At 44.2% G+C, this 26,362-nt stretch overlaps 8 protein-coding genes across 8 annotated transcripts; 2 read left to right on the top strand and 6 right to left on the bottom strand.

Annotated features, from left to right (window-relative positions):
- Positions 1–459: 459 nt before the first annotated feature.
- L199_001998 (uncharacterized protein) lies at positions 460–3,534 on the bottom strand (the record flags this gene model as incomplete). The annotated part of the gene is made up of 16 exons (XM_064887748.1): positions 460–488; positions 558–576; positions 674–829; positions 909–973; positions 1,070–1,136; positions 1,232–1,375; positions 1,534–1,665; positions 1,739–1,814; positions 1,948–2,009; positions 2,105–2,233; positions 2,297–2,351; positions 2,424–2,617; positions 2,729–2,779; positions 2,844–2,921; positions 3,028–3,163; positions 3,344–3,534. 16 exons carry the CDS (start codon positions 3,532–3,534, stop codon positions 460–462), a joined length of 1,584 nt encoding a protein of 527 aa, XP_064743820.1.
- Positions 3,535–4,746: 1,212 nt separating this feature from the next.
- On the bottom strand, positions 4,747–5,319 carry L199_001997 (uncharacterized protein; the record flags this gene model as incomplete). The annotated part of the gene is made up of 1 exon (XM_064887747.1): positions 4,747–5,319. One exon carries the CDS (start codon positions 5,317–5,319, stop codon positions 4,747–4,749), a length of 573 nt encoding a protein of 190 aa, XP_064743819.1.
- Positions 5,320–7,051: 1,732 nt separating this feature from the next.
- L199_001996 (uncharacterized protein) lies at positions 7,052–9,879 on the top strand (the record flags this gene model as incomplete). The annotated part of the gene is made up of 6 exons (XM_064887746.1): positions 7,052–7,155; positions 7,218–7,363; positions 7,463–7,912; positions 7,969–8,066; positions 8,132–8,283; positions 8,352–9,879. The coding sequence occupies 6 exons, from the start codon at positions 7,052–7,054 to the stop codon at positions 9,877–9,879; spliced, it is 2,478 nt and encodes an 825-aa protein (XP_064743818.1).
- A 333-nt stretch (positions 9,880–10,212) lies between these two features.
- On the bottom strand, positions 10,213–12,949 carry L199_001995 (uncharacterized protein; the record flags this gene model as incomplete). Its single annotated transcript, XM_064887745.1, has 9 exons — positions 10,213–10,497; positions 10,615–10,722; positions 10,882–11,297; positions 11,385–11,471; positions 11,545–11,823; positions 11,902–12,081; positions 12,146–12,319; positions 12,424–12,631; positions 12,710–12,949. 9 exons carry the CDS (start codon positions 12,947–12,949, stop codon positions 10,213–10,215), a joined length of 1,977 nt encoding a protein of 658 aa, XP_064743817.1.
- Positions 12,950–13,410: 461 nt separating this feature from the next.
- Positions 13,411–15,369, top strand: L199_001994 (uncharacterized protein; the record flags this gene model as incomplete). Its single annotated transcript, XM_064887744.1, has 7 exons — positions 13,411–13,846; positions 14,092–14,147; positions 14,218–14,236; positions 14,333–14,397; positions 14,461–14,490; positions 14,551–15,138; positions 15,208–15,369. 7 exons carry the CDS (start codon positions 13,411–13,413, stop codon positions 15,367–15,369), a joined length of 1,356 nt encoding a protein of 451 aa, XP_064743816.1.
- Positions 15,370–15,604: 235 nt separating this feature from the next.
- On the bottom strand, positions 15,605–17,510 carry L199_001993 (uncharacterized protein; the record flags this gene model as incomplete). Its single annotated transcript, XM_064887743.1, has 4 exons — positions 15,605–16,443; positions 16,547–16,939; positions 17,020–17,329; positions 17,388–17,510. 4 exons carry the CDS (start codon positions 17,508–17,510, stop codon positions 15,605–15,607), a joined length of 1,665 nt encoding a protein of 554 aa, XP_064743815.1.
- A 398-nt stretch (positions 17,511–17,908) lies between these two features.
- Positions 17,909–18,724, bottom strand: L199_001992 (uncharacterized protein; the record flags this gene model as incomplete). Its single annotated transcript, XM_064887742.1, has 4 exons — positions 17,909–18,030; positions 18,139–18,173; positions 18,509–18,574; positions 18,636–18,724. 4 exons carry the CDS (start codon positions 18,722–18,724, stop codon positions 17,909–17,911), a joined length of 312 nt encoding a protein of 103 aa, XP_064743814.1.
- A 1,638-nt stretch (positions 18,725–20,362) lies between these two features.
- Positions 20,363–25,991, bottom strand: L199_001991 (protein CFT1; the record flags this gene model as incomplete). The annotated part of the gene is made up of 20 exons (XM_064887741.1): positions 20,363–20,537; positions 20,652–20,781; positions 20,861–20,998; positions 21,061–21,208; positions 21,277–21,423; positions 21,508–21,663; positions 21,735–21,961; positions 22,034–22,226; positions 22,299–22,640; positions 22,711–22,994; positions 23,112–23,184; positions 23,238–23,416; positions 23,465–23,600; positions 23,654–23,815; positions 23,873–23,941; positions 23,999–24,162; positions 24,240–24,979; positions 25,077–25,300; positions 25,393–25,545; positions 25,686–25,991. The coding sequence occupies 20 exons, from the start codon at positions 25,989–25,991 to the stop codon at positions 20,363–20,365; spliced, it is 4,146 nt and encodes a 1,381-aa protein (XP_064743813.1).
- Between the last annotated feature and the right edge of the window lie 371 nt (positions 25,992–26,362).

Raw genomic sequence — 26,362 nt, 5'->3', positions numbered from 1 at the left:
GCTCAAGATCAAGATCAGAATTGATGCTGCGGCGGTATGGGATCTGAATTGATCCTGTTGTTTCGGACTTGCATGACGCCTCGTGTTGATAATTTGGTAATTTACTATAACAGGCTTGCGTATGAAGGCTCAACCTCGGCAAAATCAGATCAACATATGCTTCGTCATAACACTCGGAGAAACGCATATCATTCATTTTGAAATGCTTTTACAGCCACGATATGTCTTGTCTACTCACTACAAGTACTTCCAATACTGCTTCTACATCTACGTCTATAACCAACAAAATCCTTCTGACGACAACGATATCCGTATTTCCTATCACTACAACTTGCACTACCATCTACATTTTGCTCATCTCGACTCAAAAGATACAATCTACTGACATACCTGGTAATTATTGTCCCTCCCATGTCATTCACCTTATTCGCTTGTTGTATATTGTACAAAGCTTCGACCTTATAGGCAATAACGGAAATACGGGTTATCTGTGATACACAACGCGCATGATCAGCTCAGACAGCCTTCCTCAGATTATCAATCTCGTTTTGACTCACTCCATTCAGTCGCATCGGTCTATACAAACATGTCCAATCATTAAGCATTAGCTGTGTACTGATCATGATTGTGCTGGATATTCACATCCTCAGATAAACGAGTAGTAGATACTTACCATACCGATCAATTCGGCTTTCTTGGCTCTCTCTACTTCACTCAATTCCTCTCCTCTCTCTTTAGCTTCCTTATCCCATCTTCTATTCCAGTATAACATGTAGATACCTAAGAAGACGTGGAAAATCGTCTTGACGGTATATCCAGCTAACATTGCCTGCAAAACGTATGATGCAAAGTCAGTCAATTTCAGATCTAGAGAATTGAAGACTGATGATGCGAATTGACAAACTCACCTTAGTAGCTGTCGGATAACCTAATGCTTTCTCTTCACCTATAACGACGTGTGGTCCTGCGATGTCTACACGCATGAAAACAGTGTATCAGTCAACTTATCAATTAGAGTTGTGAACTCAACACAATGACCCTGTTTTTTGAGAACCGACGATTTACTCACTTCCAATACAATACCCAACGAAATTAATAGCAGTCATAGTTTGTCTTTTCGTATATCCACCGACGTTCTATCTCGCATTTTCAGTCAGCTTATCTTATCTCACTGCATTGCATTGCATTTACCATAAAGTAACTCAGGGTAAATCATGTGATGTTGACTTACAGCAGTGATCATGACCATGCCCAAGGAAAAACCAACACTTGCGAAACCCGTGAACCAAAATGCCACTAATCTACCCCAAGTTTGAGATTTGGGTGCGTAGGTTAGACAACAGGCTGCTATGATACATGTTGCATTACCGATAAACTAGATGGCAGGTAGAAATTCAGAATTCATTCCTGTCAGCTTACTGCGCATAGACACGGCGGTATTTTACTAATGAGTGGACAAAACGGATTTGGCAGTATATGATTTTGGTTAATCGAAGTGGAAGGTGATTTGCGAAGTAGATCGACTCGACTCACCATCATGATAGCTCTACTATTCTTGAATTTCCCTGCAAAATACCCCGAGGCAATTAACGAGATGATTTGAAGGACGGAACTTGGAATATCAAGGAGGGTAGTTTGTAATTGGTTGAAACCGAATCCCGAAATCTACATACGAATCGTTAACGTTAGCATCTATCGCTTGAGATCTAAGAAAGGAAAAGGGTGGAGGACGACTTACGATGATAGATGAAAAGTTGGTCACTACTCCGTTTGGAATCTGTGCAGCTACTGAAGCGAGGAAAAGACAGTATGTCCTGTAGTCACAGAACATGGAAATCAAAATGATCAGCATCAACCGTACTACTGAAAACCGAAGAATACAGTACAATATGTCAAATCGGTACATATGGTAAAGTTTGAGAAGAAGGCAACGAAAAGTTGACTTACTTGGGATCTTTGAATGCTTCTCCTACTTGTTCCCATTTGAACTTGGTGTTTTTCGTACCGGTCTATCAAACCACATGCACATAGGATGATATCAGATCAATCATGTTGTTTATGTATGAAAGGTCATTAGTCGATGTCTTAAGTTAACGTTACTCACCCTATTCTCAGCTACTCGCTTGATCGCTACCACCTTCTGATCTTTCTTTAAGAACCTCGCTGAGGCAGGTGAGTCAGGGAGGAAGAGGAGGATAATTATACCCCACAAAGAAGTGAATGAACCGAATACCTACCATAGCCAAAGGAGTCGTATCATCAACTCACCTGTCCTTGGGATTGTTGCTGTACTTACAACGAAGATCAATGCCCATGTGGGTATACCAGATCCAGTAGCGTGACCTATCCCACTACATCACGACGACAAACCCATCAACTCAGCGACGATGTCCATTAGTATAATGAAGGGTTTGAGAACTCACTAAGAAACCAATCCACCGATTATACCTGCCCATCCATTGAAGCTGTACCACGTCAAGTGTCTGACAGGTATTTCATCCAGTTTCCACCATAGGGGAGTCATCAGTCCCAGACCTGGTGTGACGGCCGCTTCGAGACATCCCAGTAAGAGTCGGTTGATTAGTACACCTGCAAAATTGTGGCACGCGGCGGTGCACTATGATCAAATATGCAAAAGACCATCCAATCAGTCAGACCGACCATAACAGCAAGACAAGTATATTATATTCTATGTCAATCTTGTCAACCGGAGAGAAAACCAACTCACAGCACAAATGACTCCCCAGACGAAACAGATCGATCCCATAACTTTGCCGGTCTATGATGATTGCGGTACATTAGTTCGACATTTGTGAATCTTGAGATATCAGGAGAACACTCACATTGTATTTCTGAAGTAGGATATTGCCCGGCCATGCTGAAACGAGATAACCAAGGTAAAAAGCAGATGCGAACCAACTCTACAGATGATCGGTGTCGTCAGCGTGATCATCCTGATCATCCAATGACATATGGAAATGAGAGGGAGGGGCAATGTAAGGAATTGGACATGGGTATGTCACTCACGAATTGTGAAGAAGTAACATTCACTCCGGCTTTCATACCGAATAAATTGCCATAATTGATAGCTGTCTTATCGAGGAATGCCAATCCTTGAGTTAGGCAGAATATCGGTAAGATCCGAAGATCGATCTTTCGCAGGCTATACCAAAAGAACAAAACAGATAATAACATGAGCCAATGTCCTCCGTATCACATGTTGAAAGTGTAGTATATTATGGTATCCACGTATGACCAACGAGCAACGAACGACGAGGATTATGAATACTCGGGTGAACATGCCAATGGGACTATACGTTTTAAGAGAAAGATAAACACTCACATGCTCTTTGATTCCTCGATCGTATATTCATATCCTTCATTTTGGGTATACAAATCTAATCCCACTTCATGATGACTTGCCAGTACGATATCCCCCTTGAGATCTCGATCATCTTCGGGTGCCACATCGACCACCACACCAATTTGATCTTTCTCACTTTCGTTTTCGATCTGTCGTTGTTCTTTTGACATGGCGTCTCGTTATTGTTGGTCAAAACAGGATGTAGCACTTAAGCTTATCAACAGAATCAGTGTCTTTTCTCTATCAGTTGGGTATCTCTTATATACCTTCAAACATGGGGAGTGTAAAGTGGGGATGGATTTCGCTTATCAGCGAGATTGCGGTGTATTCCACCTCGTCTTATCTACTCATAATTGTACTTCTCTTGGCATAGCAACATAACTATTCCCACTGAAGGCCAATTCGACCATATCACTATGACCCCGGATTCGCGGCTCTTCACTGTATGTACTGCTGGAATTGATATCAACCCATAAAAGCCAAGACGATCGAAATCGGCCCATATGCTCTTTAGCCCCTTCAGAATTTTAAGTTTAGATTAGTGCTCGGGTTTGACCGATCCTCTCTTCAGACTACGAGTAAATTAGTCTCTCGGCTACCTGAATACTTGGTTGTAAAATAGGGAAGGGGTATTGAGCTGCATTCGTCCCAGGAGCTATTGGATTCATTATGCATGAACGTAGGAGCATGGCAGTTGCTTCTCTTATCTCTGAGCAGACTGGCAGACATGTCATTGAAAGTCGGCGCCTCATGACGACTTTGGATTTGCCCGATACACAATGTACAGCATGCCAAGCTGGACATCTCATCACCTCGTTCACCTTCAGCCCACCACTAAATCACCATAGAACCCACAATCGCATTGGACTGGATCACAAATCATTGCTAAGGCATGAGTAATCGTGACATGACATAAAATGCATTGATTAAGTTCCGAAAAAGATACGAAAATGAACTTTGAATTCCACTTCATATCTCCCTTTCCAGATACCTATTTTCGTTATGTTATTGTTTGCAACATGACATACTGTAATTGAGTCTGAATTGATTGTATGTTATCTATGTACAGTGTATGATCTTCGGTCTGACTCATCTTCTTCAATCTGTATACAAATGACTTGGCAACCTCGTTTCCTCCTCGTTGTTCATACCCATTTTAATTAACCTCCACTTTCTCCTCTTCATCGTCGCTTCTCAGTGGGATTCATGTGGTGTTTCCTATACACATATCTGTCGATTATGTTGTTCGGTCAATACTTCTTGATGTTATGTACAATGATAGTTGTGTATTGTACGATATCCAATATCGTTCTTTCACCTCGATGACTGGCGCGACTACATACTTCCTTCTCTCCCCTTCCCTTGATGTCCCATGATATCGGTTAAGCCCTTCTAGCCAATTCACTAGCTGACAAACCCAATTCGAAAGTCGTTCTGAACGATTTCGTAGGAACGATGACCTTCTGACTAGTCTTCTTCTTTCCTACACCTCCGAAGATACCAGCCTGAGCATGGGGAGCAGGATCGGAGAGCGATCGATTGAACAAAGCTCGTGACAGAGGTTGAGATTTAGGTAATCTAGGTTGAAACTGTTTTTCCATCGTTGATGAAGGCGAATTGGAAGTAGTGCTGACTGATGTCAAAGGTGATAAGCCCCTAACTCGATTGGGTCTAGCTGAGGGAGCAGGAGGGAGAGGGGGGTTGGCGAATATTTTGGGATATCGAGATGCTAATGGTTTAACATCTTGATTGTTGGATGGAAGTTTGACAGGTTTGGATTCGGGTGAGAATTCTTCGATGGACGTTTCGGATTCGGTGGGTGATTCTGAGCCTTGCTCATGCTCGGGGTCGCTGGAATAACCTGATTCGGTGGTGTGGGTAGGTGAAGAAGAGGTCAAGATGAGTCGTTGGGAGGATGGACCTGATTCAGGTGAAGAGAAGGATGAAGAGTGCATGATTATTGAGAGGTAGTCTGATATATGACATCGATCAGCTATTGATTATATGTAAACCATCATTTAGGGAGAACTCACGATGAGTAAAACGTTCGTCAAGAGCCGATGTTGTGTAAAGCGATGGGAGCCTGAAAGTCGGAGGGTGATTAACTCTGAGGTTGAGGCGAATGAAATCCGTTGTTTGTTTCCTTATTATCCTTGTTTGCTAAAGTGAGTGTTATCCAAGTGAATGTCCTTGTGGTGTTCTGTCAAGTTGTGTAGTTGTTATATAGACATGATCTGGTTGGGTTGGGTTGGTGAATTGGAAGTACTGGAACAAGGAAGTCGAAGATGACGTGTGTTGATTGATCGTCCAGTTCAAAGTGTGAAGGTGATTGCAACGTGTTGTTTCTTTATTATTTTACTTTTTTTTGGGGACGAGAAGGATAGGATGGATTAAAAGGAGGATGTTGGGGACCCATGATCGTTGATGAGCAGGTGTATCAGAAATCATGAACCACAAAGGATGTCCTGTGAGTGAACTGCAGTGAAATGCCCGTGCCACTGACCGAGCGAGTGCAGTAAATTGCATTCCTCTGCTTTTGGGGTTTATTTCTTCGTGTGATGTGTGATCCCCAACGAATTCATTCCAGCTAAACTTTGCTGTGGGGCACCCCACCAACAATCCACGAATGCCCTTCCGCTTTCGGCATCATGTCTCCGGGGAAAAGGTACCAACATATAGCCGGAGATGAACGGTCTTGACCACGCTGTTGCCACGTGTATCATTTGGGTTTGCAGAAGTATAACAACGATGACGAAGGATAAGGAGTAGCAACAAAGGCGCTGTCACACTGTCATAGACCTTTCAAACATCGTTAGATCTCATTTGCATGCCAACCATGGCAATTACAGACCATCCAATCACTCCTTTGTCTTTCTTGCGGCGGATTGACCGAAATCAAATATGCACGACATCACAAAGGAACGTTTCATCATCTCATTATGCTTTTAGAATTTGACGAATTGACGAGACGGGATGGGTACCCTTGGAACGAGACTCCCAATGTCGCTGATCCCAAGGAATTTCATGCGTGACAAGGGGAACATAATACAGAGCGATTCTCATATCCCAATTGGAGAGATGGCGTTTCATCTGCAAAGCGTGGGATGTGAGAGGTATGAGATCGCTGAGTAAATCCAAAATCTGTAGTATCTTTCGCATGGAGGATCCATCGTCACTGTTGCTGTTGCTGTTCTGACACTTTCAAACATTCACATATACTCATGCTCATACACATAGACAAACCCTGCTTGGTTGACATCCCAAGGAATACCCAACTCTCTCGCTCTTCCCTCAGCCATCATAGACGATAAGGGACCGAGCGATCTGAAGATTACACACAACAACACACTAGAACAGACAAACAACCAAACACAACTCCTCAAAATACACAAGTTACCCAATTAACGTTCCTCGACTACCAACAATGGCGTGAGCAAGCCCACAAATCCGGAAGAAAACTACACCTGCTGATCGAAACTCACCGTTTGATCCATCCAATACCATCACGCTTGACCTGATCCACTCACCAGCTGGCCTGTGCAGCTCACCATTGCCTTTCACTCGATATCCCACAGGCATCCTCGGTCTTCCACTTCTGTTCTATCCATCAGACCAGATCTCATCTTGTCGCTACCTTCATCTTTGTATAGTACATGATCTATAGGCAAAAGGTGAATGGTGAACAGGATGGCCCATTCAGCAAATCGTACGGTATTTCGACGTGATCAATCGACTTCCAATTCTGCATCCTCGTCCTCATCCTCAAGTAGCGCGTTCTTCATCTCAGATACGTGAGTTTTGTATCTCTCTAATACAGCAGTAGAACATCTTTGACGATCTCGTTTGCTGTTAGATCTCCACTATTCTCTTATGGTTCTTCGAACGGTGCAAGCAGTTCTTCACCCTGGACAGCAGGCTATGCAAAACAGTCAGATGGGTACGACGAAACCCTCCATCTCACCTCTAGTTCCAACTCCATCATCTCATTCAACATCACTGGTAAGTTCCACTTCGATCTGATCTCAGCACTTGGACAAAGGAATGTCCAAATCACAAAATCCCATCGACATAGGCTGACAGCTATTGTCCTTCTCATAGCTTCATCACTCACCATGCTAGTACCAGCATTTGACAACTGTCAAGCTACCATCTCTATCAATTCCTCTTCACCCATCACAGCATGTTCCAAAGCCGTTTCATCCTCTTCGTCCGAAGTGATCCCTTTCACGTTGTACAATCTTCCCCTGGGTGCACATAACGTCGTATGGGACTCTGGGACGGTACCAAATGGTCAACAAGTGATTTTCTGGGGTATAGACGGTGTCAGGCCACCGGAAGCAGCAGGTTATTCCAATGTCACCATTGATGACGCATTCAACCCCATAGAGAACGTAAATGTCGGCATCAGATATGAAGGGGATTGGACACATTTAAATCCTAATGCTCATTCGGACGCTCTGAGCGAGTCGAGCAAGCTGGATGGCGATTTCAATAAGACGTTGTCTATGACTCAGGGAAAAGGATCGGCAGTCACTTTCTTCGGATCAGGTGAGTTGATAGTGAGTCCCAAATTGACAATATGTGCTGAGTTTCATCATTTACAGGATCCGCGGTGTATGTATACGGAACGGTCGGACCTTATTATGGATCTGCTTCTATATCACTCAATGGGCAGGTGGTCGCGCCATCACTTAATCTGACAGTGAGTGATGAGCTCGGTAACGCATGACCAGTTCAGACACCGACATATCCTGTCTTGTACATTAGTCTCCGTGGCAAATGACCTATGAATTACTATGGTTCCAAACTGGATTAGACAGTTCTCAAGCTAATCAAGTGACGATGACCAACTTGGGAACCAAGAAGATGGCGGTAGATTTCGTGGTACTTACTACCGATTCAACCACATTAGACCAATTGTACGTGGACTTGTCATCACCATAAGCTTCGTTCTGACCGAGCTGACTGGTATCGCGTCGTAATATAGGGTCGTTGGTGAGGCGGATTTCCTCTCGAGCTTGAAAGGCAAGATAATCCTTGGTATCGCTATTCCCTTGACAATCATCATACTTCTTTCTCTACTTACAATATGGATCTTCCGCAAACGTCGTTCCACACGCATAAGAAGAAACTCGCGCGAATCGACACATACTCTTCGTCCATCTACCAACGGTAACGGATCGCCCAATCACCCAGGCGAGAAACCAGCTGGTGCCGCTTCTAATCGGTCCGTAGCGTCTTTCGATGACGTGTTTGTCTCGTATGATGAGGCCTTACAGCAGCGTTTGAGCGAGAGATGGAGATCACCCATTAGTCCAAATGATACCAACTCGACTGGTACTGGAAGAACCCCCAGATCACCTGAAACCGCCCTTGGTACGAATACGAGTGGTTTGGCAAGTGTTCCTGAAAATATGATCTCATCTCCTGAGAGAGTGAGATCATTATTGGGATCACAATATGCCGCTACCAACCCACCTGATTCAAGACGAGGTACGGCCTTACCGGCATATACACCAGAGGGATCATATGTCACTCAATTTACACCTGTCACTACCGGCAACGATTCGACACATGGTCATTCGCCCACAACAGCATACGAGACACTAACAGGAACGACGATGACTCCTACTTCGAACGACAACATCGGCGCTGAGACGTTGACTAATGCAAATACCACTCGTGCTACCAATACTTCCACCTCTACTCCGCTTCAAAGATTCCCTACCGCAAGCGAAGAGAAGGCCGCTCAATTAGCTTTATTCAAGACATTCGAAAATGATAATAATAATAATTCTTCTCCTCTTCCACAACCAAATCCGTTTGGACCTGGACCTGGACCGTCTGGAGTTGCCCATTCTCTCTCGAGAGATAACAACAACAGGATATCTAATACACCAAGTGATATATTATCTATATTCGGTACTGCTCCAGGGTCAGAAGGTAGATTATCAACTTTAACAGATTGGACAGCTACCACGCCGAATCATCAATCAACTTTCTTACCTCGTCCAGGATCAGAGTTGGATAATTACCCATTACCATTACCATTACCAATTATCAATTCGACTCCGCCGTTGAAGATCACTGCTTCTCCTGGATCAAACAGAAGGCCATCACCCTCTACTTCCCATCCACCGGTTAGACCAAAAGTAGACATGACTTTCCTTAACAGCACCAACAACATCAACAATACAGCTCGAAATCAAGGATCGGGATCGAAACATCCATTCTTAATTTCACCTGCACAAATCCACACGAACACCAAATCATCCTCATCGAACCCACCACCTTCATCATATATCAATACACCCATTACACCCCGTCAAACTTCAACTACAGGCAGCGGCAGCGCGAGTGATTATTCACAATCGACAGGGATAACACAAAAACACAGGAGGCATCAATCGACAGCATCTGCCTGGACGGAACGGTCGGCAGCTAGACCCGATTCGGATATTATACCATTTGAGAATCTCTTGAGTGGTCTGCAGAGGGCTCCGACCAGTGATTGATCTGGTCGAAAATAAGGGAAAGGGGGATGAGCTGCAGAGTGGTAGGTATGTAGGAGAGTTGGAAATAGTCAGATTACATTCATTATTTACACTATTATACCATACTATATAAAGTAACTCAAAAACTTGAACCTTCACCGTTATTCCTTGTCCGTTGACCAGCCTTATCGTCTTACTGAATTCAATACAACACAATACATACCCATTTCATCTAGAATAAAAGCGATATCATATATCTGTCTTTCCTTTATATATAGTTGGGTATTCACCATGCATCTCATTTTGCAAATGGAAGAAAATGGTTGTTGCGGTACTTTAACATGGTGCATAACGTCATCCTTTCAATCTAGATCGCAACACTCTATGATTGGGTTCTATCCCAGACGGAGTACTTCCTCCGTGGCTCGGAATATCTGGAATCTTCTCCTCATTTCCTGTCCCATCACTAATTGACTGTTCTTCGACCTGTACCTTTTCGCCCGTAGCAATATCATCATTCCTAATGCTACCTCTCCTTTTTTTCTTCCAAGCTATAAACTCCTTGATCAACCCTAATAACAACGGTACGGCAATAGGAGCGAAGAGCGGAGTATACACAGCAAACTTGTGTTCGTCGGGCTATATTTCCAACATCACAAGTAGGAAATCAGTAACTGAGCCAAGGGGCAAGGGAAAAGAAGAGCAGGTATATGTGGCTGAATGATTGAAAAACAACATATGCTAATGATCACTTACGAAATATAATAAACCCATCATTGAGGGATCGAAGAAAGCTTTATTGGCTAGGTTGACTGAATCTCTAGATAAGATGAAGTTTTCCAAGGGTGATTTCACAGATGAGATCTATATCAGTATCCAATAAAACATCGGTATCAGCTATCCACCTAAACCAACCAGACAGATATCTACCATATCTCAGAAGAGATGAAAGGTACAATAGATTTCACTCAAATCTCGAGTCACCTCACACACGATCGGATTGTGACTGCAACTGAAACTCACACTTTCTAATCTCTCTACAGCACCTGACACATCATCCCTTACATTCTTCCCCACTTTCATCTCTTTGATCTTATCGACCAACCTCTTAATTCCAATTAACGTTTTCTTACTTTCTTCGAAATTCTCTTTTAGTCTACTTTCCAATACCTGGTGTATCTGCCATGAACTGATCGGCTGCCAAAGTTGCGAACGGGGAAGAAGAGGCGAAGACGAGGGAGGTAAGTGGATTTTACCTGGATCGTATAATTCTGGTATAGCCAATAGGAAGTATAGATGTTGGGTGAATAGATGGAAGGAGCTTGTCAAGGCTGAAGAAGGTAGATGGTATGTTTCACCTGAGGAGGAAGGTTGGGTGGGCGGTGGATTGAGGAGGTAGACTGAACCGAATTGAGGTAAGAGGAATGAATGAGGTGAGTCTGAACGATATCTCATCAGTCAGTGTATACTCCCATTTGCTGAGCGAGGAAGGCTACCAATGTAGTCTGAGTAAAAATAAAGCTCACCTTGACCAACTAATCTCATAGGACGATGTTTCTCTTTCGGAACGTACAACAAAAACCTCAATACAGGATTATTTGTACTTCCAGAATCTACAATCCCATGACATTCGTCAGTTGCGATAGTTCAGCTGTTGAACCGGTCATCACATAATCATCAACTCACCTAGAGACCATCGTTCCGAATTGACAAACACCTTCATGTCTTCATCACCTACTAACCAAGTCTGTGTATTATCTTCTTGAATCAATTCCTTAGCTACTTCTTCTGCTTCCTCGTCGCCTTCTCGCGCAGCTTCTAATGCTGCTTCTAACTGTGGGTCCCCAATCGCAGGGGCATCGCTGAGAGTAGGATCGAACGTTAGAGGAGCATGATGTAAAATTTGAGATTCAATCGTAAAGTTGAATATGTCCTTCAATGGTTCCAGGTGAGGTATGAAATGTTCTACAAACTCAGCATTGTCAGACAAATTGTATAGAATCGTTACCGAAACACGAAGGAGTCTGGGATTTGTGTACACACCTTGAATGGCATCGTCTATCTCCCAACTTCTCACATAGCTACCTTCCGTAGAATCTTCATTGAGCAGTACGAAGCTGAGCGTGATATTAGGTGAATATTTCAGTGCTCTGAGTGGTATAGTAGGTGGATCAGGAGGGTAGAGAGATAATATCGAATTTATCATCGCGATCTTGTAATGTACTGAACCGAACCACCCCAAATTTGATTAATCACTCCCCTACGAGGTGAGAGAAGGACAACGTACATTTCAAGTTCCTATCGCTTATCTGATCGGGATGTACGGGAATGACCAAAGTACCAGGCTTGATCCCACTGGTCATCAAACCTTTTTCGGGTGGTTGGACATATGGTTCCAATGGCCAGGAGGTATTGGCATGTTGAAATCTGCGGATGTGAACTCTGAAAGGAGTCGGATTTCCTATAAGACCAAAATCAGACCCCAGGTCAGATGAGAAATCGAAAGCTCCGGATATATTTCTATATGATAAGCATAGGAGTTGGAATCGAATGGGTATTACTCACTCGGATCATCTTCACCTTCATAAATGAAATCCCAATTCCTCTTTTTCTGAGGTCTTTTCCTCTCGTATATCACGTCTACACCATCCGTCACTACCTTGCCTAACGATTGACATATCACTTTATTCTCGAATACCGGTCTACCAGGAGCAGATTTCGGATACGCCTCTTCGTCTGCTGTGAACAAGATCTTACCTCTGTAAGAGGGTATCTACATGAATCTCCATTAGCCCACAAACACAATCACCCAATCTATCTGGGTGTATGGCTGTAGTCGAGCTGAACTCACACTGAGATCCGCCAATGCATCTATCCGCGACACTGGTAATGGCAGACGTTCGATCGATGTAGTGTACCACCAGAATGGGATTGCCAATAAGAGTAGTAGTGGGAAAGAGAGGGTGATGAGAAGACGACGTTTGTTAGAAGGATTGATGATGGCCGTCACCTCTGCCGGAGTAGGCTTGGTCGTAAATGTCAGTAGTTGACTGGAAGGTCCATCGGGACGCTGTGGATCTGATGTGGACATCTTGGATGACCATGGATGACCATTGATAGATATGTAGATGAGACTATAACAGTGACTTGAATGTTGATTTTGACTTTGCTTGTACGCGACGTGGATGTGGACGTCGGGGGCTCCAGACTATGTGATATGATGGTCGATCGTTTTGGCCTTATTGGTAGATGTTATTCACAAGGTATGCTTTGGTCAGGCTATACATGCATGCTGATAGATTCCCTTCTCGTGCTGGATCTCAGAGTAAGAGAAATGATTTATGCATGAGATGGCAGTGTGAGATCAGCCATGACTACGACTTAGTGGGTGGATGATTCATGATTTCCTGCCTCCACCTGTAAGATCCACCACAATCAAACCTCCCATCAGATTATATCATCTTCTCGATCTTCTTTTCAGACCGACTGGAAAGATCTTGTATGAGATCAACGCCCTTCACTGGTCCTCTCAGGTCCCTTAACTGGACAACGATGGAAGAAGACAAAGCAATTCCAAGTCCAGCTTCTAAAGCTTTCATCAATCATCTAGCGAAATACGCTTATTCCTCTAACTCCAACTCCACCTCTCCCAGTAAACTCGCTGGGCCATCTAGATCGGTATCACCATCGAAGGCGAAAGTACCGGTGGTGGAGATACCTGCCTCTCCAAGGAAGAGAAGGAGCCTACCCTTGGCACCTGTCAGACAGAAAGGACGAAGATCGATAGAGCGCAAAGATGAAAGTGACAGTGAATATGAAGAACCCGCCATAACGCCCATCAAGAAGAAGCGGGGCCGAGACTCGGACGAGATTGGGACAGTGGAAGTGAAAGGCAAAGGCAAAGGAAAGAAACCTAGAGGATATGCACCGCCAGAATTGTATGAGCATTTGAGACCTGTCAATGATCTGTTGAGGGATGATTTGGATAGTGAGCATTCATCTGTAATGACTTTTTGATCAATTAGAGAAGTCTTCTTTGTGCTGATACGCACGTTGATCACCTAACAGTCGTGTTCTGTGGGATAAAGTGAGTGAAGCTTGCTGCGAGATATAAATGCCAGATCGAATGGAGACTGATATGGCCATACATCTACTTAGTCCAGGTCCGTTCGCAAATAACGAAATCTCTCTTGACGCTTGACTGACATGATATAATAATCTATATCAACCCAGGAAAGAAGTCATCTACTATGGGACATCATTTCTCACACCCAACCAATAAGTTCTGGGTAAGCCAGCTTCCTCATTGCTCGATACTGCAAGGGTTCAAGTCAGCTGATTTGACTATGTTGCCTGCAGAGATCGCTACATCAATCAGGTGAATACACATCTTACAATTCGTTGTGGTAGCCATTCTAATCACTACCTGAATTATTTATCTAACCTGACCTGTATCACACTTGACTCAACATAGGTCTGACACCTAGGCTACTCGATCCAACGGAGGATCACCTTATGCCTGAATATGGATATGGACTAGTATGTACGGTTTTCTCCCTGATATGCTTTCATGCTTGTTTTCGCTGATGACATGCTTATTAGACTAATCTTGTCGACCGACCAACCTCCGAGGTAAGTGAAAAGCAACCTTTTCATCTCCGGTCTTAGGGACTTACGATCCTCGTATCTTAGCAATCTGAACTCTCAACTTTGGAAATGCGTCTAAACGTATACAACCTTACAGCCAAATTCCTTAAATATAAACCCAAAATAGTCTGTTTTGTGGGTAAGAAGATATGGGATGTCTATGAGAGCGTAATCAAGAAGACTGCTATCCGGTCTATCGGTCAGAAGATGACATCAGAAAAGGGCTTAGGGACTCGAGCGCAAGTGAAGGTCGAAGAAGAGGATTTGATATCGAGTGACATAAATAAGATAACATCCTCTCGACGAGTAAAGCTGGAGTCAACGGACGATCCAGATCAGGATTCCTCTCTTTCGCCTGCTCCTGAACCAGAAGCAACAGTGAAAGTTGAAGAGCCAGGTTCCGAAAGACTAGTGAAGATCGAGACAGATGAATTGAACCACTCGGTACATTCCGCATCAACATCTGGGAAATTCTCCAAGAGACGGATGTCCAAGATAATTGTAGAAGCATTCGACGCTACCAAACCACGTATATTCAGATTACCCCATCATTCGATCGGGAACGAAGATGAGGTGGAAGGGTACACTTATTTCTGGGTGGTTCCGAATACATCAGGATTGGAGAGAACTCAGGTGAGGTTGCACTTACCAAAGTAAGAGGTTGCGACGGTACTGATTATATCAATGCTTCGAACAAACAAGTTACCTGAACAAATCATCAATTTCACCGCTCTCAAGACGTTCCTCGGAAGAATCCAATCCCAAGCCGAATTACAAGAAGGCGAATGGATAGATATCGATCCTGCTGGGGTGGAATATACTGTCGAGGAGATGAAAAGAATCGCTCTGAGTAAGAAAGCATGAGACATTCAAGATAACCCCCACATAGTCTGGGTTAGTAGAATTAGGTTGAATATAGTCAGTTACAATGAGAGAAACGGAAACTCTTGTCTGCATCTTGCTCTTTGTATATGTATATAATACGATACAATGCATTTTATTTAACATCATTATAATCACATGCAACCTAACAGGTTTCGTATACCCCGTAATGCAATTAGCAGTGAAAATCAGAAATCAATTATAACTGAAATCCAAGTTAATCGATGATCTCCTCTTCATCACTCTCTTCATCGTCACCTCGTTCACCATCCCTCATTCCCCAGGAGCTGCCATTCTTTCTCTCCACGAACAAAACTCCCCCGGCATTTTTGATAATCTTCCAGAATTCTTCGCCATTCACTGTAGTAGGTTCGATCTCTTTCCTAGGGAAAGAAGTAATGATATCAAATTCCCAATTGATATTCTCCAACTTATCATCTTCGAATCCTTTTGGAGGTTGGTCAACTACCTCGTCGTCGTCATCATCGACTAAAAGCGTTTCGATAAAGACGAACAAGTCCAAAGTTGAATTGGAAACTTTGAAATTCTTTATATGTCTTTCAGAAGATAACGGTGTCCTTATAGCTACTTTCACTGTACCATCCCTAGCGGAGGCAGACAAAATGGAAGGTAACAAATGCCTTTTAGCGTATTTTCTCCATATCTTTTGATTCTCTTTATATTTCGCTTTTTCTTCTTTTTCACGTTGAATCCTTTGTAGTTTTATTTTCTCCAATTCCTCTTTCTGTTTTTGTAACTCCATCTTTTCCCTGTCTCTTCTTTCGGCCTCTCTGAATGCCCTATCTTGCTCTGCACGAAGATGTCTGGCTTCTTCTAATGTTAATCTCTCCCTCTTGAGTCGATTGAGGAACGGTGTCACTCTGGGTAAGATTGTGGTGGTCAACGTTTGAAGGATATTGGATGTGCTGGTGGTTGTCGAAGGAGAGCCGCTCAGGGAAGTAAGGATGGTAAGTTTGGGTGTAGAAGAGTTCGGGACTGGTAAGAGAGACAGAAAGGTCAAAGAGGGATAGGTAGTGAGAAGGAGGGTTTGGGCGACTATGAGAAGATATACACTCGATTAGCAATACGTTCCGTGATCATCGTCGAGTTGTTGCTGGATCAGGACGAAAGTGGGGATAGAAGCTTGTGTATCGCTCACCCTGATATCCCTCTCTGCTACTTAGATCAGCACCCCAAACTACTATATCCTTCTCTTTCAAAGTTCTCACAAACTCCTCATCGGTCAATACATCCTTCTTAAACTCCTCGTCATTCTCATGTTCGCCACTGACGATCACTACCAAGCCTAATTTGCCTTCTTTCCTGAGATGTTGGACGAATTCCCTATATGGACCGATGTAGAAGTCGGGTAGATTACCTTGAGAAGACGAACATCGAGTGTAAGTCTCCAGGTCTCTGATGAATCTTAGACTCGTCGTCGTGGGATCTTGAGCTGGTCTGAGGTTGCCCGAAGTTGAGGAAGAAGGTTGGGAGGGTGGGAGAAGGAAGGAAGGGAGTCGAGGTAATAATGATAATGGTACGAAGGTACGAACTGATCAAGTGAGATAACAAATAAGGATCAGACCTCTGCACGGAATATTCTCGACTAAAGAGGAAGAAGACTTCACTTACTTATGAAATACCATATACCACCTACTATACCCCAAACGATAGATACAGGCCAAATGACTAGACCCCATAAGCCCAACCCCACACCGGACGTACCGGGTCCACCGGGAGATCTGGGTGATCTCTGAGACCCGGACAGTCGCCTCGTACCCACTGGCTGCCTAGGTAAAAGGGGATGATCTTCCACTTCCAATCTCGATGTTATCGGTCTAGAGCCTGATCCGCTAAGAGAGGAACGGGTGGAAGATGAAGTAGCGTCGTTGGGTACATCGGCTGCTGAGCTGCCAAGTGAGAATATCTGTTCGACCGTTGCCTATAACGGAGAAAATGAGCAAGTCATGAAGGAAGACAAGGACGGACGATATACCCACCTGCACATTCCATCCGTTCTCTCTTAACAACCTCTCGTCTCTTTCCTTTTGTGCGGGCGTGAAGGAAGCGGTCACTGCTAGGAGCTGATGGAGAGCATCTTGCTGTGATGGGCTCAGTGACATGATGGGCTCCAGCTGATGCTGTTAGTGTTCCCTGATACGATATGCGATGGTGATACATCCACTGTAGTAACCTTAGTAGGTTGTGGATGTGATGACGAGTACGAGTACCTCGTAGTACGAGGTGGACGTGTCGAAGCGGTCTACCCCGCACTGAACACCCCGTCACCGGAACCCTATCGTCTCAAAGGATGTGACTATGCCACATCCTGGACTAGACACTGGCCGGCATGTACCTCTGCAGGTGATGAATGCATGTGACGAGTACATCATTCAAAATCAAAGCTTACATATCAGGAAGAAATAGGACAGCACAATCAGAGAGCTGGTATACAAACAAACTGAACTACCTCAATCAAGGTGGCATTTGAGAATCACCTAACGTAAGCGCTCGAATTCCTTCATGCGTCGGTAGCACTGTTATCCGCTGCCTCTGCAGGGTAAGCTTGGGCGATGCTTGATGTTCCCGTCAGCTTAGACTGGAGATGCTGGGTGAAAGCCGGATGAAATTGACGATTGAAGACTAAAGTAGAGTATTGGTAATTGGTAATTCCAATACAGAGCATGATTGTGTGTCAGCATCCTCAATCAAGAAGACACATATCATCGAGTAGAGTAGAACGGAACTCACTATTCTTCAATTGCACGGCATTTGCAGTCGTTCGACTGGGGCCAGTATACTTAGCTTGAACTTCCGTATAGCTCATTTTCGGTATATGATGCTTATCTTTTTCTGTGCATTCTTCGCAGCCCTTGGTCCTAAAATGATAACTGTTGTTGTGCATGAATGATCCTTTATTCATCGAGCTTTCTCTGGTTACATGATCGAAATGAAATTCACTGTTTACCGCGACCGATTGGGTGCCAGTTGTGGGACAGTCAGGGCATTTACAGATGTCGTTCAACAATAACGGAAGCTTGCCATGACTACAGTGCGACAGAGTATAGTCATCATTAGATTTTATGTGATTACCTTGTTAAACGATGATAAATCGACTCACAAATTTTTGTATTCTGATCGCCACAAATTGCCATGTAAATGTGTAGTGTCGTTCCAAGTCTTCTTACTATACATTATAACAGGGGATCAGCCTTCGCAGATTCGTTCCATGGATATAAGTGACTCACATTTGGTCGTCAGAGATTACATCAGAACTAGCAGCAGAGTCGATAGTGCGCTGATCTGCAATCTGTTGTTCGGCACTTGATTCGTCCATGGTTGGAATTTGATAGTCAGTATACACCGTGGGTTCGTTTATCAGGTAGAGTATTCAAGAGGTGACGTTGATCATCAAGGCAAACCTTTACGAGCATGAATGTGCTTTATATACCTTGCTGCGACCTTCTTCGAAGCGGTACCATGAAACTTGGGTTTCGACCAAGAAGCAGTCCAGTAGCTTGTTGCGAAATAAAGGATCCCTCATCTCCTTCCACGTAGAGCGCGTACTCATGATATCACGCTCCGATCTGGACTTACGAATAGCCTTGTGCAACATTCTTGATACACAAAGGCAAGGAGAAAGGAGGTTTGTTTCTGCCACAGCATGATATCTGCAAATTCGTCACTTGAAAGGAACAGTCATCTCTGACATGTCATCTAACCGTTAGGTCGATGACCATACCGACTCATCGAGCTACCCTACTCCTACCATGGTCTGCTGGCAGAATTTAATGTTCCTACCTCCCATTTTCATTTTCATTCTCATCTCCCGAGAGACATCCCTCCTCCCAATCGTTCAAGATCGGTTCAATCTCCAACTTGCGTCGCACATCTAGATGATAAAGCATGTGTGTCATAAAATGGACGAGGGGTAGCATGACTGATTGGTTCTCACTCACCGGCCACTTTGCTCTGTATTTGACCTGGAGCGTCCTGGGTAACACTCAATTCCGATCTTAGATGAGAATAATCACTACAGTCGTTCTCCAGAATTCAGCTGTCGAGAGACTTGGCAATCAACATACTGTAATGGCCAAAACCTACACTCTGTCTTTGGAATCCATGATTTCCCTTGTTGCGATGATATTGATGAACTCTCTCCTGGTAACTTTCTCATAAACTCAGTGAGCTCGACCCTTCTTAGAGATAATCGATGAGAATCATATCCGATCGGAATCGAGGTGGTATTACTCCTACCTTGTTCGATCATTCTACAATTATCTGTTTATTCATGTATTCGAGTTACATCATTGTGGTCGGAAGTACCATGTGATTTATCTTGACATCTCAATGAGAGGTCCAAAGTGATAGTCAAAGCCGGATCGAATGGCCCGCAGATTAATGAATGATGGAATTGCCCTAAAGCGACTATCGACCTGATGGTTGAGGTCACATAGAATTAGTTCAATTGCCCTTCCAGTCCGGCACTACAACATGGAATGCTATGGGAATGAGGTCTATGTACTGTCCAGAAGGACTCACCCTCCCCTCTCTCTTGCTCTCTTACGATACGATTCTGATCCTCGCATCGAGTATCCAATATTAGTCTTGCTGCTCATCTGTGACACTGTGTTTGGACTATGGGTCGATTCTGGAAATTCGTAGCAAGAGAAGAACGGGATGATACCATTCACTGTACCGTATAGAAATATCACGAAATACGGTATGTTACTACTTATCTCAGAGCCACCCCAACATCAAATACCGAGAAGTCAAGTGGACATTCATTCGTAGCTTGTTGACAAGGGAGAGCTCATGACGATGGGTTCTTGCAGTCAGGCCACAAGATGTTGGACTGTTTGAGCTAACCTCTGGAGCTTTGCACGAGCGACTGCGTTGGAACTCTGCTTGAAAATCCTGATGAGACGATACTGTATGTCTCGAAAAGCTATCGGTTTGCATTCGCATTTTGCATTTACCAAAACCCTCCCAGAGCAGCTATATCACTAGCAACAGTGACAGCATCCGTACCAATCTGTCTCATCATTTCCTTCTGTCTATTCAATGGCTGAAGTGCGAAGTGAGATAGGAGTGTACCATCTAAGATACCTTTTGATAATGGTTTGGGTAAGAGGTCATTTTGGACGGTTCTGCAAGTTCATCAGGGCGTAGAAGTCAACTTGATGAACTTCACTCAAATAGATAGAAAGGTTTTTCTCGCTCTAGAGACTTTGTATGGATACACGGTGAAAATCTGTACTCACCTGAAAGCCTTGGGATTCAATCCAGCTACATGCTGAGCATTCCTGACCAATTGATCCGACACCAACTGTAATCGCTTAAATCGCGCCGGCTTGACAGATACCAATGTCGTCAAAGCTCCATTTGCTGTGGCTATAATATCAAGTATCCAATTTCAGTTCATGCTTTCTATACCATGGCTCTAGCGTACGACCCCCGAAGTTACACTTACCATAGATGATCTGCGTCTGCGGTGCATACTCCTCTTCAGCAGTCTTACGTCTAGCAATGACCTTGGAAGTAGTCACAGGAGCACCCGTGTGATATTCTGTTCTGAGCAATACCCTCTCTCCATTCAGCGAATCGGGATCTGATGAAATCGAAAGTCGGCTAATCAGTCAGAGTGAAAAGAGGCGATTACAGTCAGCTCACCAGTAGGATCGAAATCTAGCATTCTCATATTCCCCTCTCTATCGTTCGAGATGAATGTTAACTGTCCCTCATGGACGAGGAAATCAGTCACGACAGGTGAGACGGGCTGCAGGTCTTTACTGATCGTCGTGAGTTTATATGGGTCCTCCTGTGAAGTAGACAGCAGATCGGTCAACTTCTGATGCGTAGGAACAAGGTGATGGACAATTGACTTACCTGTAACGATACAAACCAGAAACTCTTATACAGATCACTAACCAGTATAAAGTTCTTGAAAACTTTGATACTGGTAGCGTAAATTTGTACATCTAAAAAGGCGAGACCCATGAGTTGTTGATCATCGTCGAAACCTTTTACATATATCTACCCAAACCCAGCATGGTACGCATCAGCTATTCGCCAATTCCCAGCACCGTATAACGTATCAGATGGGGACATCCGACTCACCTTCGGGCCATTCGAGTTCAGCAGATACCCATTAATGTGACTTATTGCCGATACTGGATTTCTAGCTGGATCTTTCGCCCTCAGCTTCAAGATCCAACCTGATCCAGCGGCTTTACCACCTTTACCGACAGTTTCCACAATTTCGAATATATAAGTCTAATTTTCCAGAGCAGCATACATCAACATATATCCTTCATTGAGGATGGTCCGGGGAATGATCAACTCACATTACCTCTCGTAGCTCTATCTTCACCGAAATTGAATCCAGTTCCAACAGCTATGAAATCCCTAAAGCCACCATCTCCACCAGGAGATTCGAGAGTGACGCTTTCGAGACAAAGCACTTCCTCGTTCTGGTCAAAATCGTATCCATCGATGACTCGCCATGGATCAGAGCCCTGTGAAAAAAGCTCCAGAGTGGATCGTTGATTGGTAGGAGGTATGAGGTTTTCACCTGTAAACAACATCTCTTACGTCAGTCACGCGGTTTTGTAAGAATCACTGTTGTGAGGAAACCTTCACCCACCTTCAGGACCTATCTGTATCTCACCCTCTTCATCATACGCTTGGAAAGGTACTGTTATACTTGCAGCACCAACGTAATGAGCGGAAGTAGGATCGAATGCAATGGACGTATACACTCTATCCATATCATACCGATCACATGGAATCGCGAAGTCCGTATTCAAGGTAGGTGGGAGATAACAGATGAAAGAGCCCTTCAAATTGTTTGTCGGATGTCAGCTTGTAATCCTATGACTTATCAACCAGATTCAGAAGCATGAACTCACATCTTCGATCCTAATGAAGTATTCACCTTTCCCACCCAGATGCGTAGTCTTGCCAAAAGACATTGCAGCTTGTTTCAACGCATATGTTCTCAGCGGATGGGCATCACTTGATACAATCCAATGAGGCTTCTCTCCCGTAATAAAAGCACCGGTTATACCCTCAATTTCGTCGAATGGAATGATCGTATAAGGCAATTTGGTTGATCCACCTGAGATAGGTAATAGTTGAGTGTGTACTTTGCGGAACCTGACAGCTAATGAACGTCGAGTTTGACTTGACGAATCTACCGTGAATCTAGGTTGAGCTTCATATGCATTCAATCGTCCGGATTGATGCAGTGCCTGCAGTAAATCGGTGAGTCGTAAGCTTGACCGGTCGTGCGTTCTACACGAAAGGATCACAAAAGCTTACCAATAGATGAGGTCGGACATTTCCCTTACCAATGGGGCAAAAGACCATCTGTTTCACCTCATCCTCTATCTCTTCGTCCTTCAACACTCCATCGACTAAATCATCGGTGAAAGTCGGGGCAGATGATCCCAAGCCATCAGACTGAAGTACAATCCTCAGGTCAGGCAACGAGCGTATCTGGAGTTCCCCTCTTTCGGTCAGGAAGGATAACCACTGTGTACCTCTAGAAGCATTCATAGCGGTTTCCATACTTGGAGCATCGACTGAAATTGCTGGTTCTTGCTCTTGAAGTCGTTTGATCTGTTGTTGGGTCAATTGCATTCGCGATTGTTGACCTTGCTTGATAGCATTTGATCGAGATGTGGAAGCTTGCCCATTCATTTGGGTGGTATCTGCATTACGAGCAGGTTCGAATGTTCGGTATATACCCGTCGTATCTGAGAACACCTCGATTGCCTGACATTTAGGCGTTTCCTGTTGGGTATTCATCAGATCTTACCTGCAACACAGAGCGAAACTGAACTTACAAATCCTTCTCCTGCTACCGGTACCTCTGTCACGGTCCTGGCCACAGTATCACCAACGAAGAACGATACACTTCCATCCAGTCTACGTATTGCGATATATGGGTCTGATATGCTCGCGCTCGATATGGGAGCTAAGTCCGACTTAGGACAAATCACCTGTATCGGTTTTCCGTCTACTACTGCATCAGCAAATTGCGCTGACGAACATAACATCAGAGGTCACTCACTGTTATCCAGTAAAGTCACTTCAGCAGCGGTAACATGCATCACACAGCTTCTCTGGAAGAATGGAGCTGCATTGAGTGTTTTTCCGTCTATTCTACCAATCTGTTCAGGATTGGCTTTGTTCGACAATGCAAAGATCTACAAGTGCCAAGTTAGTTTTGGAGGGTAAATGTCGCCAACAGTAAGCTTACTCGTGTAGCATTCCGTTCCGTGCTGAATAACATTGTTGTACGTTCTGAATCCGGTATATCCTTGAACTTCTGGGCTGAAGGTCGATCGATCGGAAGGAACCACACCGCTTCTGAGGACGATAACTCATTGAACCGGCGTCGTTTGGTGATGGGGATACCACGCTAGGAATATCACTTCTATGAGTATTTGAGCTAGCGGTGAAGAATAATACCGCTTACTCTGAATACATTCAAAGTAGATTTCTTGCTTCCTCCACTTATCGCCACGAGCTGAGGATATGTCCGAGTCTGATCACATTCTATATCAGCTGAGACATACAGACAATGAAAACTGGTGGAGCTTACCCCTTGATCCGTCGCTGCTATCCCAAACTCGATATCCATGATCTTGCCTACACCTTCCAGTACGTCATAGGTGGATACGGATATCTTAGCAGGTCCAGTGTTCTCTTTCTGATGTCCATTCGCTAGCCCAGCATTCGAAGGATCGTTCATATCGCCGTAGAGGTCTGAGTGAAGTGTTTATCGGCGTCAGAATGTATTAGCAGATGAAAGGATAGGACCGTCAGATGGACTAATCACATACCTTCATCCCAATCAACGTCCATATCATCTTTCACTTCCTCTTTCTTCACGCTCTGATCGCCATTCAACAAGACTTCCCTATCCTCATTGATCTTACCCAAGAGGGAATCACCTTCTGCACTACCAACAAACAACGCTTTATCGCCCGCTATGACCACACTCGAGGGCGGCGGGACCGTACTCGACGATTCATCAATTTTAATCTGTCCAACATTCCTGCCATCCATTTCGAATCTAACTTGGTGCGTATCACCATTCTGCAAGATCAATAGCATATCTCTTTCATTCACGAACAAGCATTTAGATCCTTCCAGTGATAGTTTCCTAGATTCAGATTGGTGATCTGATTTGAGGGCTGTCGCGTAGCTCCACCATGCATTCACGGACGTACCGACCACACGTCCCGATTGGTCGATATGTACTAGACCTGTCGAGGTTACTAATATCACTCCTCCAAGTTGAGCCGGACATGCTACGAGATATAGCGAATCACTAGGTAGTCCGGTTACCGATGTGAGCAGAGGGTAGGTTCCACCAGAACTGAGATCGATAGTACGAATTTCGAGACAGAAGTTATCTTTGATGGATTGATACCTTCCTGACCAGGTATGTAATGGAGAGTAGAGGAGGGCAAGCGTAGGCGAGTGGAATCCTGGAAGGAACAGGAGATCTTGCAAGTTTTTGAGTTTCGGCGAGACATCGGAGAGCGATAAGACAAACGAAGGGGAGTACGGAACGTCACTGAGGTAGAAAGTTGCAATTAAGTATAAAAGGTTACATCATTTAGATCTAGAGTGAATGGCATCTCGGATAAATCCTTTTCGTGGTGTTCACTTACCGAGCATACCCTTCTATCAAGTCCAATTCCGACTGTTCTTGCAAGACCGGCAGTACCGCCAGACTATCTTCTGGCAGACTAAGAACTGCCAATCTAGATAGGGGGTCCGTCCGTAACATCGGCACGTAAGTCTGTAAATCCCCTGATATCATCTGAGAGCATCTTTCGTAAGTGTGCAAGGAGACTGTTGATATTGAGCCTCTTGACCATTCGAGGAGGGCCATCTGATATGAGACAGAGGACAACATCAGTGATGTTCCGTGGGGGAAAGATTGAGCAGGTTTCGAAAACTATTATAAGATTCGTCTTAACTTACCTTGGCATGTTCGAAGGATACCAACAATCTATCCAACCCATCGACACTACTTTCTATCGTTCTCAAGGCAGATAACCCAGTTACGGTTCCATTCAGCTCATATTGAGCTAACAAGTGTAATTTTCTTCGTGTTTCCAATTTAACGGGATCTCTCTACGAGCATACCACACAATAATCAATGACAAAATCAGCATGATTGATCCCCATGGTTCCACCATAAAGACGTCTAAAGGTGTAAGAAAGGATAAGATAGGGTAGGGTAGAGGATGGAATGAGGGTTATAAACGACGTACCTTTGAATGACCATCATCGAAGAATCCATCACCCAACCTCTCTTCACCTTCTTCCATCTCCTCGTCCCCTTCCGCATTGCCATTTTGTATATGTTCTATATCCGGGTATTGCTGCAATTCTCTAATTTCGAATACCCTCAAGTTCTCTCCTCCAGCTACGATCAGATTCCCTATCACCTTGGCTTCTGGTACGGTGTCGTTGACTGGTTTGGGCAGAGGGTAGATCGTAGATGGGGTGAAGTTCGATAGGAACAACGAATGGTGGATCGAAGAAGAGGGAAGGAGGGTTTGGTGGAATGCGTGCATTTTGAGCTAGCCGATCACACTCCCGGACAGGATAAGAATCATGCAGTGTCCAGGTCAGGTTTACGACGAGTTGATCACAGAGGTATCCCTCTGATTGCAGGAGCTCTGAGCTTGGCGAGCTTGATATCTAGACTGAGGTAGAAAGATTGTTATGTATCTACGCAGAGATACTCCCTTGTTCAGAGAGTGTTATTTCGTTCGAGATCCCAAATAGTAGAGGGTACACCAGACACAAATTACGTAACACAAACAGACTCAAGCTGCAAGAGCGAATCATGTATGCATCGAGTACTATGGGAGATGTATGCAAGATGGAAAAGGCCAGTACAACAGTGATAAGGAGTCTATGTAGGTATACAACCGATAAGTAT

The sequence above is a fragment of the Kwoniella botswanensis genome, chromosome 1 (assembly GCF_036426115.1).
Source record: "Kwoniella botswanensis chromosome 1, complete sequence".
NCBI classification, from domain to species: domain Eukaryota; kingdom Fungi; phylum Basidiomycota; class Tremellomycetes; order Tremellales; family Cryptococcaceae; genus Kwoniella; species Kwoniella botswanensis.
This window is presented reverse-complemented; position numbering and strand designations above follow the sequence as displayed.